General features: G+C 47.9%; 1 protein-coding gene across 1 annotated transcript; it reads right to left on the minus strand.

The window, feature by feature from the left end:
• Positions 1-5,868: 5,868 nt before the first annotated feature.
• On the minus strand, positions 5,869-11,085 carry LOC132571874 (zinc finger protein 496-like). The gene is made up of 3 exons (XM_060238665.1): positions 10,979-11,085; positions 7,220-7,700; positions 5,869-6,090 (listed from the first exon to the last, which is right to left on the minus strand). The coding sequence occupies exons 1-3, from the start codon at positions 10,984-10,986 to the stop codon at positions 5,869-5,871; spliced, it is 711 nt and encodes a 236-aa protein (XP_060094648.1). The 5' UTR covers positions 10,987-11,085.
• Positions 11,086-16,889: the final 5,804 nt, after the last annotated feature.

Consider the following 16,889-nt stretch of genomic DNA (forward strand, 5'->3'; position numbering starts at 1 on the left):
GGGCTTCCACTGTCCTGCCCCACTGATGGACCTCCTGATGGCACCCGTTTTTCTTTTTGGCCACTGTGTGACACAGAGTGTTGGACTGGATGGGCTATTGGCCTGATCCAACATGGCTTCTCTTATGTTCTTATGGGGTGCGTTCAGACGTACCATTAGTGGCGACACAGCTCCGTCTCGCTGACGGATTAAATGTGTTCATTCAGACATCCACATCTGGCAATCAAGCGTCATCCAGGGTCATCCCAGCTTGCTGCGTCTCAATGCCGCATTAATTTGACGGTGCAGAAAGTCCGGTCTTTTTTTTAAAAAGCGGCACAAGATCGGCTTTTTCCTGTTTGGACAGCTCACGCACGATACTGTCCCTTGGAATGTTTACCACCCCTCCCACCTTTTTTTTTTTTTTAAAACCCCAGCAAACATGCGCATTGCCAGATCATCCGGGAATCTGTTACGCTTCTGCTTCTCCAATCAACACAGGATCGGAGGGGGGAGGAGAACGTTATCCCACTATTCAGAACAGGGGGAAAAATCTTTTTTTTCAATGTGGAGGATTTCCAGATATCATTGTCACTGCCAATTTCTAGGAAAGTAATTCCTGGCAGTTCCTTGGTTTGAATCGACAACATTAATTCCTGAAACTTTCCCCCCTTCCCCCCCGCCTCTGAAGCAATGTTTGATTTCCCACCTCCAAACAGCTGGGCGCATGTTCAATGGACCCCCCCCCCTCCCAGAAATCACCATCTGATCACGCATGTTCCAAGAAAAGAGCGTGATAGTATTGGATGTCTGATTACTCAACAACAGAATGAGTCGCATTCTTAGATGCTCGTCTGAATGGCCCTGCATCGAATCAATATTCAGCGGTTCAAATTTGAGTGCTACACACCCGCTTTTAATGGTACGTCTGACTGCACCCATGTTAACCCACAACCAGATGTTTAGACTTGGGGACTGATGCCACCTTTCTCGTTACTGGATTCCCTCCGCTCTCCTATGAATGGGATATTTTTACATCTCTCCTACACAAAAGAACTTGGAATCATTCTCACAATAACCAAAAAGCTGATCTTTTGGCACACAGTCGAACATTAGCCATTTATCAGGGCCTGACCTTTTCCATCATGGCTCTTACTCCGTGGACTGGGCTCCCTGAAGAGATAAGCCCCACCCCCCTCTTGACGATCTACAGGAGGCGATGCAAGACCTGCTTGTTTGCCACAGCTTTAAGGGGGAGGGGGGGTTGAATGGCAGGCCTCTTTTAAGGGAGTGAGGGGGGGGAAGAGATGTTGGGTTTGCTATTTTATGTTTTGGTTTCAACTGGGCCTGTTTCGAACTACTATTGTAAGCTGCCGTGACCTACAAAGAAGAGCCTTGGCCGTGGCCACCACGGAGCAGTGCATGGTGGGCAAGTCTCGTCAGCTCATGTTCCTCTGTGAGGGGACCGAGTACCACGGAGCCAGGTGTTGCAGCATCTGCCAAAAGGCTACGTCCTCCATGAGGGAGGATGGTTGCCCATCCACAGCAATCATCTCACCCATGAGGCGAGTAGCTGCTTCCTGGGCCGTCCCTTGGAAGGTAGCCTGCCTTGACGTCCCACCCACGGCACTCTTGGTGCGGCGAGCCTTTCTCGGCGGGGCCTCCTGCTCCCTCTCCGCTTCCCCTTGCTGAGAGGGAGCGGGCCTCTTCTTCCTTCCACCGGCCGCCACTCTTTCCTCCGGCGGCAACATAGCCGGGTGCATCCGTTGCAAGTGCCTGCGGAGGACGGAGGAGGACAAGTGCTGGCGATTTGTGCCCCGCCGGACATGGGTGTGGCACACCTGGCACTCTGCCACGCAGGGGTCACTGGGGAGGGTGCGGAAATGTCTCCAAATGGTGGGCTGGAAACGGGGTCCCAGGAACGGAGCCGGAGGGATGTTTTCGTTTTCCCTGGTGTGGATTCTCTGGTTGGGATGGAGGCCTGCGTTTGTTCTTTTTTTGACCGAACTTTCTTCTTGGATGAGGATTTCAAAGAAGCCCCCTCCTTGGCAAGGCGTGGGCTTTTCCCTCCTTGTGTCTGTGTGGCTCTCCTCCTGCCTCTGCGGTCCACCTCCATCTCTGAAATTTCCTTCGGCATTTTCAGTTTTGACTTTTTCCAAAGAGAACCCCTGGAATTCCCCATCCAGCTCCTCAGTATCTGCTGCTGGAATAAGGAAAGAGATCAGGTCAGCACCTAAGCAAGAAGCCAAGCCACCGTTAAGGCACTGGTCATTAATGAGTGTGCACAGGGGTCATTTTGTAGAAAAATAGGTGGTGGAACTCATTAACATAACTCATTAGCATATGCCATTCCCCCCCCAGCCAAAAGCAACCTGATGCAAGAAAGGAGAGCCCTGGGTGAGCAAGGCCTGCTTGGGCTGGCTAGAGATCCAGTCAGCCCAAGCAGGCCTTGCTCACTTGGGGCTCTCCTAGGCTGCCCCCACCACCAGGCAAAAGGCCAGCAAGCCACCCGCCACCCAAAATCGCATAAGAAGTGGAGAAAGGGTGGCGTGGGCTTCTGCAGGGGTTAATGAGGGCTGCTGGAAGTGTGGCGAAGCTCCTGGTGGCTGGCTGGCTGCCTGCTCTCCTAATCCAGGGATTGTTATGCAGCTGCACCTACTATTCAATGGACAAGGTAGGTGGGGAGGAAGAGGGGGAACCCTCAGAAAGGTTCAGGAGCTGTGCTTCTGTGAGCTCCTGCTTAATCTGAGACTTGGGTGTGCAACTCCTTTATCAGAACTTCCTTCCCCCCAAATGGAGATGTTGGTCACACCTTGTCCCAGCCAGGCCCTCCTGTAGAACTGTTTTTATATTCTGCCTATCCCTCCCCTCTCTACTTCTTTATGTGTTTCAAGGGAGAAAATGGCAAAGAATCGTTCTGCTGCTGTTCCCACTTGACTTGTCATGCAGCTCTTTTGATTACCTGCTCTGGATGAATAAATATAAGAAACCAGGGCTTTTCTGTAGCAGGAACTCCTTGTCATATTAGGCCGCACACCCCTGATGTAGCCAATCCTCCAAGACCTTACAGGGCTCTTAGTACAGGGCCTACTGTAAGCTCCAGGAGGATTGGCTGCATCAGAGGGTGTGGCCTAATATGCAAGGGAGTTCCTGCTACAAAAAAAGGCCTGCAAGAAGCTATCCTGATATTTGCTCCTGCAGCTGCACAGAGAGTATCCTAGTGGTGATGGGAGCCAAGAGGAGCCACTTTTCAACCACCCAAAATAAATGTTTGCTGGAGGGGGAGGGGCAAGCCAGGATCTTCCCAAGTGCACCTATTTAAGGGACTGCTGTGAAGACCTAAAGGCATTAGGTAAAAGCCATAGAAAGGGTCGATGGGACTTTGGCCTCGTCCCAATTGGCTGTTTCTAGAGCAAAACCCCACCTTTCCTGGAATATCCAGCATTTAAGGATCCCTCACCTCCTCAAGAGCTGCAGCTGAGCTCAGCCGCAGAAGAACCTTCTGAGCCTTTCAGATTTCAGGCCCCAGAAGGCCTCCCTCCCTCCTTTCCCAGTAGGCTTTAGAATTCTACCCAAGCCAAAGTTGCTAAGAATCCTCCATGCCTGTTCTTTGCCTGTTCCCTTAACATAACCATGAAGGATACTCACTTGCAGACAACTCATCTGGGAAGGAAATACTCTCTGGATATCCTCCTGAGAAACTCTCCAGCCTTTCTTCAGATGTGAGGGTTTTGTCGACCCCTGCTGTAGTCTCTTCTACATTCCTTGGTTCTTTGGCAGAGAGAAAGGTAAAGTGATCAATATTTTACAAGCAAGAGAAAGACATCCGGGGAAGAGGAAATCTTTTTCTGGAAGGATGGAATCCTGATCAGGATCAAATCCCACACTCTGAATTAGTGAAGAGGAGACAGATCCCCGCCAGATCACAGTCAGAGCAGCTGACAGTAATCCCATCAGTGGGAAGGGCATGTTGTAAAGATTGGCAACTGAAAAATTAGGTTCTGACCCCTTCCAGAGTCCTTCTCAGCCTTGGGCTGCAAAATTCCTACCAGAAGTGGGGGATCCCCCACTTTGGAGGGCCTCAGCCTGCTGCAGGGAGGAGGTTGCCGGGGGATCCCTGCCCCCCAAAGAGTCCCATCGCCGTGCGGCATGTGTGGTGCCCAGAAGTAATGTATTACGCTGGACATGTCGCACAGGGATGCTCTAGGAATTTGCATGAAACTCTATGGTTTTGTGTGTGGACACTCTAGCAATTTTAGGGGAAACTCTATGGTATCATAGAGTCCCCCAAAATTGCTAGAGCCTCCCCACAAGAAACCACAGAATTTCCCGCAAGTTCATAGAGCAGCCCCCACACAATGTGCCCAGCGCAATACATCACTTCTGTGTGACAGCACTGCACCGTGTGTGCTGTGCATGAGCAAAAATGTCCCCCGCCAGCAACCACGGGGGACTTGGCAACCCCATCTCAGTCTTAACGTGGCCTAAACCTTGGGTGATGGCCACAATACTGGCCTCAGTTGCCCTTGAGGCAGCCGGTGGTTTGAGTCACTCTACCCATGCCTTTCATTGCTATCCCAAGTCTGGAGGCTCCCACTGGGGGGCAATAGTGAGTCAGGCTTCTAAATCATAGAATCCTAGAGTTGGAAGGAACTTCAGAGTCATCTAGTCCAACCCACTGCACAATGCAGGAAATTCAGAAATGCCTTCCCCCACACACCCATCCCCAGTGACCCCTGCTCCATACCAAGAAGATGGCAAAAACCTCCAGGGTTCTTGCCAAACTGGCCTGGAGAAGATCTGCTGCCTGACCTCAAAGTGGTAAACAGCATTTCTCTAGGGACGTAAGAAGGGGCCACAAAAACTAAGCACTGGGGCAACCCTTCCTGCCCTCCTTCTCACGATCTGCTTACGTTCACAGAATCAGCATTGCTGTCAGATGGCCATCGAGCCTCTGCTTGAAAAACTCAGAAGAAGGAGAGCCTGATGTGTCGTTCTTCAACATTTGGATTTATGCTTCATCCCATGGGCCAGCAATTTGCACTTCTGGCACCTATGAAAAGATCCTTACCCAGAGAGGCCACAGTCTCATAGTTCTCCAGCATGACATCGTTGTAGAGAGCTCTCTGGCCCAGATTCAGCAGGGCCCACTCAGTGTCCGTGAAATACACCGCCACCTCCTCAAAAGAAAAGGGATACTGAAAGAAAAAGCATATTCCCTTGTCAGAGATCATGCCAGGCAGAGAGGGCACATGGGGAGGGGGCAGTCAGGGATGGCGCAGGATGCAGAGCTTGGCACAGGTGAAGTGAGTGGCATTCGGAGCCTCTTTCCCTCAAACACCTTAGCAGCAACTGCAGGAGCAAAAGCCCTCCTGAGTAAGAAGTGGGTGTGGGGGGGGGGGCCAGGTTGTCCTGCACTCATCTCTCCTACCTGGATTGGAGGTTCAACAGCTTTTTCCACAGTTCTGCAAAACTGATGGCCGAACTTCATTTCTTCACTGCCTGAAAGGGAGACAAAGGAGGAAGGAAGGGTGTCAGCCTCAGCTTTTTTTGTAGCAGGAACTCCTTTACTGATGTAGCCAATCCTCTTGGACCTTACAGTAGGCCCTGTGCTAAGAGCCCTGTAAGCTCTTGGAGGATTGGCTACATCAGCAAGGTGTGGCCTAATACGCAAAGGAGTTCCTGCTAAAAAAAAGCCTGAAATAACACCAGATTTGTCTACTTTTTTTCCCCCTTTTTGAGCCACCTGGAGTCCCTCTATTGTCAGGAAGGTGAGACATAAATATGTAAATTCATGTGAATAAGAATAGAATTGCCCTCCAAGAATCCATCTAATCTCCCTTCAAGTGTATGGCCATCACTACCTCCTTGGGCACTGAGTCCCACAAGTTAAATCTGTGTTGTGTGCAGAAATTTTTCTTTGTCTCCTGTCCTGTCCTTGTACCCAACAACTTCACTATGTACCCCAATCCTATTTGGCCGTAAGACAGCCTTACCATGTGAGAGGACATCTTGGGCATGCTCCTGGGCTAGAGCCCTCTGCCCTTCCTCTAAAGGAGCTCCTTCTGCCCCAGAGAACTTAGCTTCCATCTTCACTGATGGTCCCCACATCTGAAAAAGCAGGAAAGGAGACAGGTTAGAGAAGACATGGAAAAGGCCAAGGAGATGGATTCTGTTCCACTTCCAGGCTCCTCACCCCTGCATCAACCAGCATAGGTGCTTCAGTTTGGTGTAGTGGTTAAGTGCACGGATTCTTATCTGGAAGAACCGGGTTTGATTCCCCACTCCTCCACTTGCACCTGCTGGAATGGCTTTGGATCAGCCACAGCTTTTGCTGAGCTGTCCTTGAAAGGACAGTTTCTGTGAGCGCTTTCTCAGCCCCACCCACATCACAGGGTGTCTGTTGTGAGGGAAGGAGATTGTAAACTGCTCTGAGATTCTAATTCAGAGAGAAGGGCGGAGTATAAATCTACGGTCGTCGTCTTCAACCACAGAGACAACCATCAGGGTTAGGTTTGCTTCCCAGCCTAGTGAATTTTCTAGAGCAGGGGTGTCAAACATGTGGCCCATGGGTTGAATCAGCTCCCTATCAGGCCCGCAAGCAACTCACTGTTGTCTGCTTCCTTCTCCTTCTCTTGCTTCCTTCTGCATCACACCTTGCTTTGCTAGGATTGTTCAATCAAGCTACAGAGCAAAGCCTCTATTTTTTCCGTTGGCTGACCTTCACAGTAAGCAACTTATATATCCTTATGGCTTGCAATGTCCAGCCATTTAATATTTTATTCTGGGTCTTAAGCTCAAAGCATTGACCATGAGATTTCTGTAATGAATGTCAGTAAATCAAAAGCAACTTACAGATACACATTTGAACAACACCTGAACAGCATACTCAAGATTGCTACAGCACAGACGCCGTCTCCAGATTTTGATACAATAATTCAAAGCAAGAGGTGTCCATTATCAGTGACTGTTAAATAAACAAAATATTGCAGGAGTGCTAATCTTTTAAGAACATTTTAAGTTTTTAAAAAATCTTTGTGTCCTTTATAGAGTTCATATCTCTGCTACTTGGCATTACACTTTAGGACACGCACGGCCTGGCCCGACAAGGTCTCATTTATGTCAGATCTGGTCTTCATTTCAATGAGTTTGACACCCCTGCTTTAGAGTTAGAAATATTTGGCAGGGGAAGACTTAGAATAAGGTCATTGCTAGAGCTAAGTGAAGGAACCTCTCTCACCTGCTCCTCCTGCCTCTCTTCCTCTTCCTGACTCAGGAGAAACCCTTCGGCAAGAGCCACTGCCTGGGAACTGGTCTCTGGCCCACATCCTCTGACCCAGCGCTGCATTTCCTGGGGCAGGATGGCCAGGAACTGCTCCAGGATCACCAGGTCCAGAATCTGCTTCTTGGTGTTCCTCTCCGGCTTCAGCCAGTGGTTGCAAAGTCCATGGAGCTGGCTGCAAACTTTTCGGGGCCCATCAGCATCATGGTACCGAAACTGCCGGAAGCATCGGCTGCGTAATTCTGTGGTCATATTGTCCTGAGCCAAGATCTCTGACACCGGTCTGTCCCATAATTCAGCACCTCTCCCTGCTTGGATGGGATGGGGACCGTTCCTTGATCTCTTGCCAGTTCCAGGTCCCTCTGGGTCTTGCTCTTCCCTCTCCTTCCCCTTCTTTTTGGCAGCATCCAACCTTGCAAAATTTCCCTTACTCAATTGGCTATGAAGAGAAAGAGGAAAGGAAATCAAAAGGGCAGAAAGAAACCAAAAGACAATGGAGCTTCATCACCAACCCTGGGTCAAGAGACACCTAACAGCTGCCCCGGTGGACCAGGGGTGTTCCTGTTGTATTTGGTGGACTGGAACTAATGTCATAAGAACATAAGAGAAGCCATGTTGGATCAGGCCAATGGTCCATCCAGTCAAACACTCTGTCACACAGTGGCCAAACAACAACAACAACAAAACCCCAGGTGCTATCAGGAGGTCCATGAGTGGGTCCAAGACACTAGAAGCCCTCCCACTGTTGCCCCCACCCCAGCACCAAGAATACAGAGCATCACTGCCCCAGACCCACCAATATCCTGTGGCTAAGAGCCCCAGATGGAGCTCTGCTCCATTTGCTTATCCAATCCCCTCTTGAAGTTGTCCATGCCTATAGTTGCCGCCACATCCTGTGGCAGTGAATACCATGTGTTAATCACCCTTCAGGTGAAGAAGTACTTCCTTTTATCCATTCTAGCCTGACTGCTCAGCAATTTCATTGAGTGTCCACAAGTTCTTGAATTGTGAAAAGCAAACCATCCGTTCGGCTCTTTAAAATAGGGTTGCCAGGTCTAACCCAGGAGATATCTGGGGACTCGGGGGTGGATCCAGGAGCAAGGTTGTGACCAGCAGGACTGAACTCTGAAGGGAGTTCTGGCCGTCACATTTAAAGGGACTGCACTCCTTTTAAATGCCTCCCCTTTGTTGGATATCATGGAGGACAGAGGCACCTTCTTTTGGAGCTCATAGAATTGGAACACCTACTAGTCCGATCTTTTTGAAACTTGGGGAGTTTTTTGAGAGGCTCCAGATGCTATGCTGAAAAACTGGCGCCTCCCCCTCAAAAAACAGCCCCCCAGAGCCCTAGATACCTACAGATTGATTCTCCATTATAACCTATGGGGAACATTCTCCACAGAGTATGAGTGCCCAGCAGACACCTCATCCCCTGCTTTCTGATAACCCCGAAGCAGGGGAAGGGGTCTTCAAACCGGGGGATCCCTGGGGATTGGCAACCCTACAAAAGTCTGTTGCAATTATATGATCTAATAGCCTCCTATATCACTGTGTCCTGTGGGCTCTGTCTCAATGTAAACTGGATCCCAAGAGGCATCCAGGTTAGGACTAGGGTTGCTAGGTCTGACTCAAGAAATATCTGGGGACTTTGGGGGTGGAGCCAGGAGCGAGGGTGTGACAAGCACAACTGAACTCCAACAGCAGTTCTTGCAATCATATTTAAAGAAGAAGAAGATGAAGATATTGGATTTATATCCCGCCCTCCACTCCGAAGAGTCTCAGAGCGGCTCACAATCTCCTTTACCTTTCTCCCCCACAACTGACACCCTGTGCGGTGGGTGGGGCTGGAGAGGGCTCTCACAGCAGCTGTCCTTTCAAGGACAACCTCTGCCAGAGCTATGGCTGACCCAAGGCCATGCCAGCAGGTGCAAGTGGAGGAGTGGGGAATCAAACCCGGTTCTCCCAGATAAGAGTCCGCACACTTAACCACTACACCAAACCATAAAGGGAACATGCGCCTTTTAAATGCCTTCCTCCATTTGGAAATAAGGATGGGGCACTTCTTCTGGGGCTCATAAAATTGGACCCTCTGGCCCAATCTTTTTGAAACTTTGGGGGTGTTTTGCGAAGAGGTATCAGATGCTATGCTGAAAATTTGATGCCTCTACCTCAAACAACAGCCCCCCTAGAGCCCCAGGTAGCCATAGATCAATTCTCCACTATACCCTATGAATCGGTCACCATAGGGCATTATGGAGTGCCCAGTAGACATCCCCCTGCCACCCGCTTTCTGATGACTCCAAACCAGGGGATCCTACTTGAAAGAATTTCAGAACTTTTCATGGACTATATTATGAACTTTATTTATTGAAGGAAGGAATTGTTGAAGACTATTAATCCCTCTATTGGAAACTGTGGAAGCAATTGATTTGTAATGAATTGTGATTAATTGTAATTTCTTTGGAGGGAAGGTATGATGACATTGTATACACTGATTTAAATTATGTAAGGATTTAAGCATATGTATTATTAGTATTGTTTTCAGTGGTGCTGTTTGTAGCAGTATTTGTTTGCTTGCATTCATGCTGAAACCCTTTCTTCCGTGGTATATCCAACTGGGGATTGGCAACCCTACAAAAGCTATTGCAGATTATATATCTAATAGCTCTCTATATATCTCTGTCTATCTAATAGCCTCCTATATCAGTGTGTCCCTCCTGGGGGTTGCGGCTCAACGTCAACTGAAGCCCAAGCCAAAGTGACTTAGGCTTAACCACTGCAGGGATCTCCTCCGTAGGCCAGACACCTCAGGCCAGGGGTGTCAAACTCATTTGTTATGAGGGCCAGATCTGACATAAAGGAGACTTTGTTGGGCCAGGCCATGTCAGGTTGGGTTGAGCCATGTCAGGCTGCGCCATGTGTACCTATTTAAGATTAGTTAGCAGAGATATAGATTTTATAAAGAACACAGACAAACACAAATATATATATTTTTAAAAAACTTAAAGCATGCTTAAAATGTTAGCACTCATTGGTCTTAAAGATGCTTTCTTTGTATTTCTCCCATGGGATCCAGGGAGAAGCTCTGGCTCTTTCCTTCCTTCCCCAGGGGACTGGGGGGGGGGAGGGGAGGAGCCTCAGCCAATAGAAGAAAGAAAGGCTTGGCTCAGTAGCTCTGCAATGCAATTGAGCAAGCCTTGCAAAGCAAGCTGTGATGCAGAAGGAAGCAAGAGAGAGGGAGAAGGAAGCAGATGACAGCCAGTTGTTCGAGCCTGATAGGAGCCCTCCGGGGCCTGATTCAGCCCCCAAATTGCATGTTCGACACCCTTGCCTTAGGCAATATGAGCAGCCAGCAGAGGGTGGGGGGCATACAGGTTAGGGCAGAGGGGCTGTCTGGATGAAAAGGAGGAAGGAGAGGCGGTGGACCCCAGGTGAACCGCAGATGGGGAGAGGGACACACACTGGCTAAAATACAATGCACGTTCAGGAGCCAATGGGCATGAATCACGCCTGGTGCTTCTTTCCGGGCCTGCCTCCCGCCACCGTGGCACAGAAGTCGTTCTTCTTGACGAGATTTGCCTCTCTGCTTCCACAAGGGCCACCGATGCGGCTGACACATGAAAACAGGCGTAAGAGAAGCAAGCCCCCGCCTCCCCACGCAAGCACACGAGGCGGCCGCAGCAGCATTCCTGTCTCTTCCCAGATTTCAAAGCTTACCCCCCCATGACTTGTCAGCAAACCTTCCCCGGATCTGGCTGCACAGCAATTCTTTGTTGTTGCTTCACCGAAGCTTTTCCTGTTCTCTTCCCCAATTCAGAAGCAAACCCTTTCCCCCGCCCCGGAAAGGAGCCTCTCCTCTTCTCCCCCCCCCCCCCGGCTCGATCTCTTCGCAAACTCTTTTAACTCTTTCACTGCTGCAGAGGACTGCGGAGTGGGGGGGAAGGTGCCCGGCCTGTCGATGAGGAGCAGCCCCCAAACCCCCTTACAGACGGACTGTCCGGCCTTCAGCCAGGCTGCCCTCAGCGGCGCCCCCTACAGCTTAACAGGACCGTTCTGAAATAATTTTGGACCAAGAGCCACATATTGTGTGGCTCTCAAAGCCCCCTCTGCCCCATCGGCCAGCTTGGAGAAGGCATTTCTCTCTTTAAATCACGTCTCCAAGCCAAGCCAGCTGGCAGCTTGGAGAATGCATTTAAAATTAAAGTTGCTTTCTTTCCATCTCTCCATCCCCCCTCCCCATCTATTTTCCTTCCTTCCTTTTCTTCCCTTCCCGCAGCTCTCAAACATCTGATGTTTATTCTATGTGGCTCTTATATGTTACACAAGTTTGGCCACTGCTGTGCTCCTTCCTTCCATCTGGTGCCTCTCAATCAGTTGACGTTTAGTCTCTGTGGCTCTTATGTTAAGCAAATTTGACCACCCCTGTTTTGGACTTCACACAGGGTTGTGCTCCTTAAAAATTAAGACTGACTGAAGCAAGCTCACGCCAAGCAATCTGAAGCTGGTCTAATCCAAAACCATCCTCAAGCTTATTCAGTATGGTTACTCTCAAAAAAGTGGTTCTAGGCTATGGGTGGCCAAACTGTGGCTCTTTCACACATATTGTGTGGCTCTTGAAGCCCACACTGCCCCATTGGCCAACTTGGAGAATATATTTGAAGTTAAAGTTGTTTTCTTTGCACCTCTCCCTCCCCAATCTATTTTCCTCCCTCCCTCAAACACCTAACATTCATGTTTTGCGACTCTCAAACATCTGATGCTTATTCTATGTGGCTCTTACATTAAGAAAGTTGGGCCACCTCTCTCAGCCCCACCTACCTCACAGGGCATTTGTTGTGGGGGAAGAAGATAAAGGAGACTGTGAACTGTTCTGAGACTCAGATTCAGAGTGAAGAGCGGTATATAAATCCAATATCTTCTTCTTCAAATGTATTCTTAATTGTGAAATGCTGAGAGTGAATAACTGAGACCCTGCCATTAAACTCCATCCATTTCCTCTCAAAGTGAATTGACCTTACAGCATCTTCTTTTAAGTGGGGTGATTGGCTGACTGTGAAGATTTCCTTCACTATGGCAACCATATAAATTATGCTTGTTCTGTATGCTAATTTACTGCTCACCCTCTACCTATATGTATGGACTGGTAACTTCCATTGCACTGTATCTGAAGAAGTGAGCTTGTGTACGAAAGCTTATTCCTTGAATAAAACTTTGTTGGACTTAAAGCTGTCGCTGGCCTTAAAGCTCCAATAAAGAGATCGTTGGTAAATTTCTTTCTGATGAGAACAGGGAGACTACTAAGAAAATAGTGAAATTTTGCACTCAAGCGATAAAATTGTGCTCTATCTTTGTTTCTCAAGGAAATGTGGGAACCTGATTTGCTTAACTGTCCTACGAGAGCTGTAAATCTGTGCATGTAATGTTAGATTGTTTAAATCATTTTATGGTCTTATTATTATCTTTAGAGTGATTGCTGTAGCATCTATATATATTGGCCATGGACCATTAATAAAATCTGATATCATCTGAACTTTGTTCCCCTCTGATGGGCAGAGATGGGCAAAGGGGCAAAGCATGCAGATGTGGCCACACCTTCTGATATCGGCCTTCTGCCTCCCACATATACAAGGCCAAGGGGAACAAATGGTCCATGGGGATCGTGGCATGAGCAACTGGCCCCTGGAAAAGACACCCAGGGAGAGCCGTGGATGCGGGTTTGAGTACTTATCTGCAGCATGGTTTTGCAAAGTGGACGCACAGGGAAAGAATATGGCTGTTCCAACCACCTTGCCCCGATCTCATCACTCCACAGCTCACCTGCAGAGGCGGCCATAACACAATGCCAAATTCTCTCTCTTGCATTGGGGTTTGGATGGGAGGAACAGCATCCTTTTGCCAGGTGAGAGAGGTACAGACCCCCAAGCAACACAACCGAGAGAAACACAAAGGCACAGTCACAGGAGACATATATTCTAGCTAGGAAACTATAGCCCAGTTATGTGATGTTGGTGGCCACTGGCGGCTGAAAGCTCTTACAGCAGATGCCCTTTCAAGGACAACTCCTACGAGAGCTATGGCTGACCCAAGGCTATTCCAGTAGCTGCAAGTGGAGGAGTGGGGAATCAAACCTGGTTTTCCCAGATAAGAGTCCGCACACTTAACCCCTTCACCAAACCGTAGATTTATACCCCACCCCTCTCTGAATCAGAGTCTCAGAGCAGCTTACAATCTCCATTATCTTCTCCCCCCACAAAAAACACCCTGTGAGGTAGGTGGGGCTGAGAGAGCTTTCCCAGAAGCTGACCTGTCCTTTGTGGGGGAAGAAGATAATGGAGATTGTAAGCTGCTCTGAGACTCTGCGAGAGCTACATCTGACCCAAGGCCATTCCAGCAGCTGCAAGCGGAGAAGTGGGGAATCAGACCCAGTTTTCCCAGATAAAAGTCCATGCACTTAACCACTACACCAAACTGGCTACACCAAAAGAGAGCTTTTCTACACAGACAAAACAGTTGTGGCGTAGTAAATGACTAACAAAGTTACTTAACTAAATTATTAGGGACTGTGGTCTATTGCTACTGTGTTTACCTTGCTGAAACTAGGATCCTACTATGTAATTTTCGTATCATTTGATGTGTCATGTTAAAACTTATGCTTTGCTTTCAGCTTTGATTTTAGATTCCGGATTCATTTTACAGCCCTAATCTTATTGTATGGTATTGAAAGCTCCCATCTGTTATTGGCTCACTTTGTGTAGTCTGCCTTGAGCTCAAGTGAGAATGGCGAAGTATAAATGACATAAATAAATAAATAACATCCGGCTGAGGCTCCTCACGACCCCTTCTCAAGCCTCACCTTCTCCAAGGCTCAGCCTTTGAGACATTTTATCTCTCTGTCCGGGACAGTTATGCTCTGCATTTTTGGTGCTTGAGGGGCAACAGTGGGAGGGCTTCTAGTGTCCTGGTCCCACTAGTGGACCTCCTGATGGCACCTCGTTTTTTGACCACTGTGTGACAGAGTGTTTGACTGGATGGGCCATTGGCCTGATACAATATGGCTTCTTTTATGTTCTTTTGTTTCCGATGGCACCTGGTTTTCTGGCCACTGTGTGACACAGAGTGTTTGACTGGATGGGCCATTGGCCTGATCCAATATGGCTTCTTTTATGTTCTTTTGTTTCTGATGGCACCTGGTGTTTTGGCCACTGTGTGACAGAGTGTTTGACTGGATGGGCCACTGGCCTGATCCAATATGGCTTCTTTTATGTTCTTTTGTTTCCGATGGCACCTGGTTTTCTGGCCACTGTGTGACACAGAGTGTTTGACTGGATGGGCCATTGGCCTGATCCAATATGGCTTCTTTTATGTTCTTTTGTTTCTGATGGCACCTGGTTTTCTGGCCACTGTGTGACACAGAGTGTTTGACTGGATGGGCCATTGGCCTGATCCAACATGGCTTCTCTTATGTTCTTATGTTTCTGATGGCACCTGGTGTTTTGCCACTGTGTGACAGAGTGTTTGACTGGATGGGCCATTAGCCTGTTTAAAACAATTTATTATAATGTAATATATTGTAATAGCATATTATCATTTGTTATTAAAAGTTAATAATACACACATATAACATTTTCTCCACCCCACCCCCCTTTTGGTGACCCCCGGCAGTGCCAGCCCCCTTAACAAACAACTCCCTATTACTATTCTATTTTATTTCTTATAAGGTAATAAACTGTATCTATTAAAGAATCTTTCTTCATAAAAAAATACCAAAGGTTATAATTATAGTCCATCTTCATAATAGTCCTTCTTAGTCATTCACAAAGAAATGAAAAGGTTATAGTCCAGTAATCCCCTTTTTTTAAATTGTAATCCATATATAGTTTCTTTAGAAATTAACCATTATCAAAAATCGCCAAATGTCCTTTAATGTTCCATTGTTTTTCAATATACTTTTGGAACTTTCCCTACTCATTTTTAAACTTCCCTAGATCTTGTTCTTTTAAGATTCTTGTAAGTTTGTCTATTTCACTCCAATGTATAACTTTCAAAGTCCATTCCCACATTTCTGGTATTTTGTCTTGTTTCCACATTTCCATAATGTCCGTGCAGCAGAAAGCATGTACCAAATTATTGATCTGTTTTGCTTTTGAAAATTTTCCTGGATGGGCCATTAGCCTGATCCAACATGGCTTCTCTTATGTTCTTATGTTTCTGATGGCACCTGGTTTTTTGGCCACTGTGTGCCAGAGTGGTGGACTGGATGGGCCATTGGCCTGATCCAATATGGCTTCTTTTATGTTCTTATAAGTAGTTGTACCCAATCAAATTAGGCCTTTTGGTATCTAAAAAAATGAACAGAGGCCAAATACAACTTTTCTTGTTTCAGACACAGGGGTGTCAAACTCATTTGTTATGAGGGTTGGATCTGACATAAATGAAACCTTGCTGGGCCGGGCCGCGTGTGTCATAAAATGTAATGCCAGTAGGGTTGCCAAGTCCAATTCAAGAAATATCTGGGGAATTTGAGGGTGGAGCCAGAAGACTTTGGGGGTGGAGAGGGTGGAGCCAGGAGACTTTGGGGGTGGAGCCAGGAGCAAGGGTGTGACAAGCATAATTGAACTCCAAAGAGTGTTCTGGCCATCACATTTAAAGGGACCTCATACCTTTTAAATGCCTTCCTTCCATAGGAAATAATGAAGGATAGGGGCACCTTCTTTTGTGGCACATAGAATGGGACCCTCTGGTCCAATCTTTTTGAAACTTGGACGGTGTTTTGGAGAGAGGCACCAGATGCTATGCTGCGAATTTGGGGCCTCTACCTCAAAAGACAGCTCCCCCAGAGCCCCAGATACCCGTGGACCCATTCTTCATTATTTCCTATGGGAATATATCTCCCTAGGGAATAATAGAGTCCCCAGCAGACATTCCCCTCCCCCCGCTTTCTGATGACCCTGAAGCGGGGGGAGGGCCTCCAAACCGGGGGGTCCCCTGCCCCCACCTGGGGATTGGCAACCCTAAATGCCAGGTAGCATTGATATAAATAGTATAAAGGACACAGACAAACAAAATTTATGATTTTTAAAAAACTTAAAACATAATTAAAACACTAGCACCCATTGGTCTTAAAGGTGTTTTCTTTGTATCTTTCCCATGGGATCCTGGGAAGTGGTCAAAGGAAGCTCTGGCTCTTTCCTTTTTTCCCCAGGGGACCAGGAGGGGGAGAAGCCTCACCCAATAGAAGAAAGAGAAGCTGGCAAAGCAAGCTCTCCCCCCCTTCCTTCCCAAGGGAAAAGCCTCAGCAAATGGGGAAAAAAATAGAGGCTTTGCTCTATAGCTCCTGTGTGATCGAGCAAGCCTTGCATAGCAAGCTGTGATTCAGAAAGAAGCAAGAGAAAGGGAGAAGGAAGCAGATGACAGACAGTTGCTTGGGCACCTGATGCGGTCCCCGGGCCACACCACTGGTTTAGCCTCTACTTCTAGCCTACTACTTTGACTTTTTATTTAGATCACTTTAAGGTCAATTCATCCTCTTTTGTCCTCCTCCCCCTTTCCAACTGCCATTTTGCTTCCAAGGGAAATGAACCGCCCCTCCCCCCATCCAGTCTAGGAAGCTCAATTGCATTCAGTCAGC

This window comes from Heteronotia binoei, chromosome 5 (genome assembly GCF_032191835.1).
Source record: "Heteronotia binoei isolate CCM8104 ecotype False Entrance Well chromosome 5, APGP_CSIRO_Hbin_v1, whole genome shotgun sequence".
Taxonomy (NCBI): Eukaryota; Metazoa; Chordata; class Lepidosauria; order Squamata; family Gekkonidae; genus Heteronotia; species Heteronotia binoei.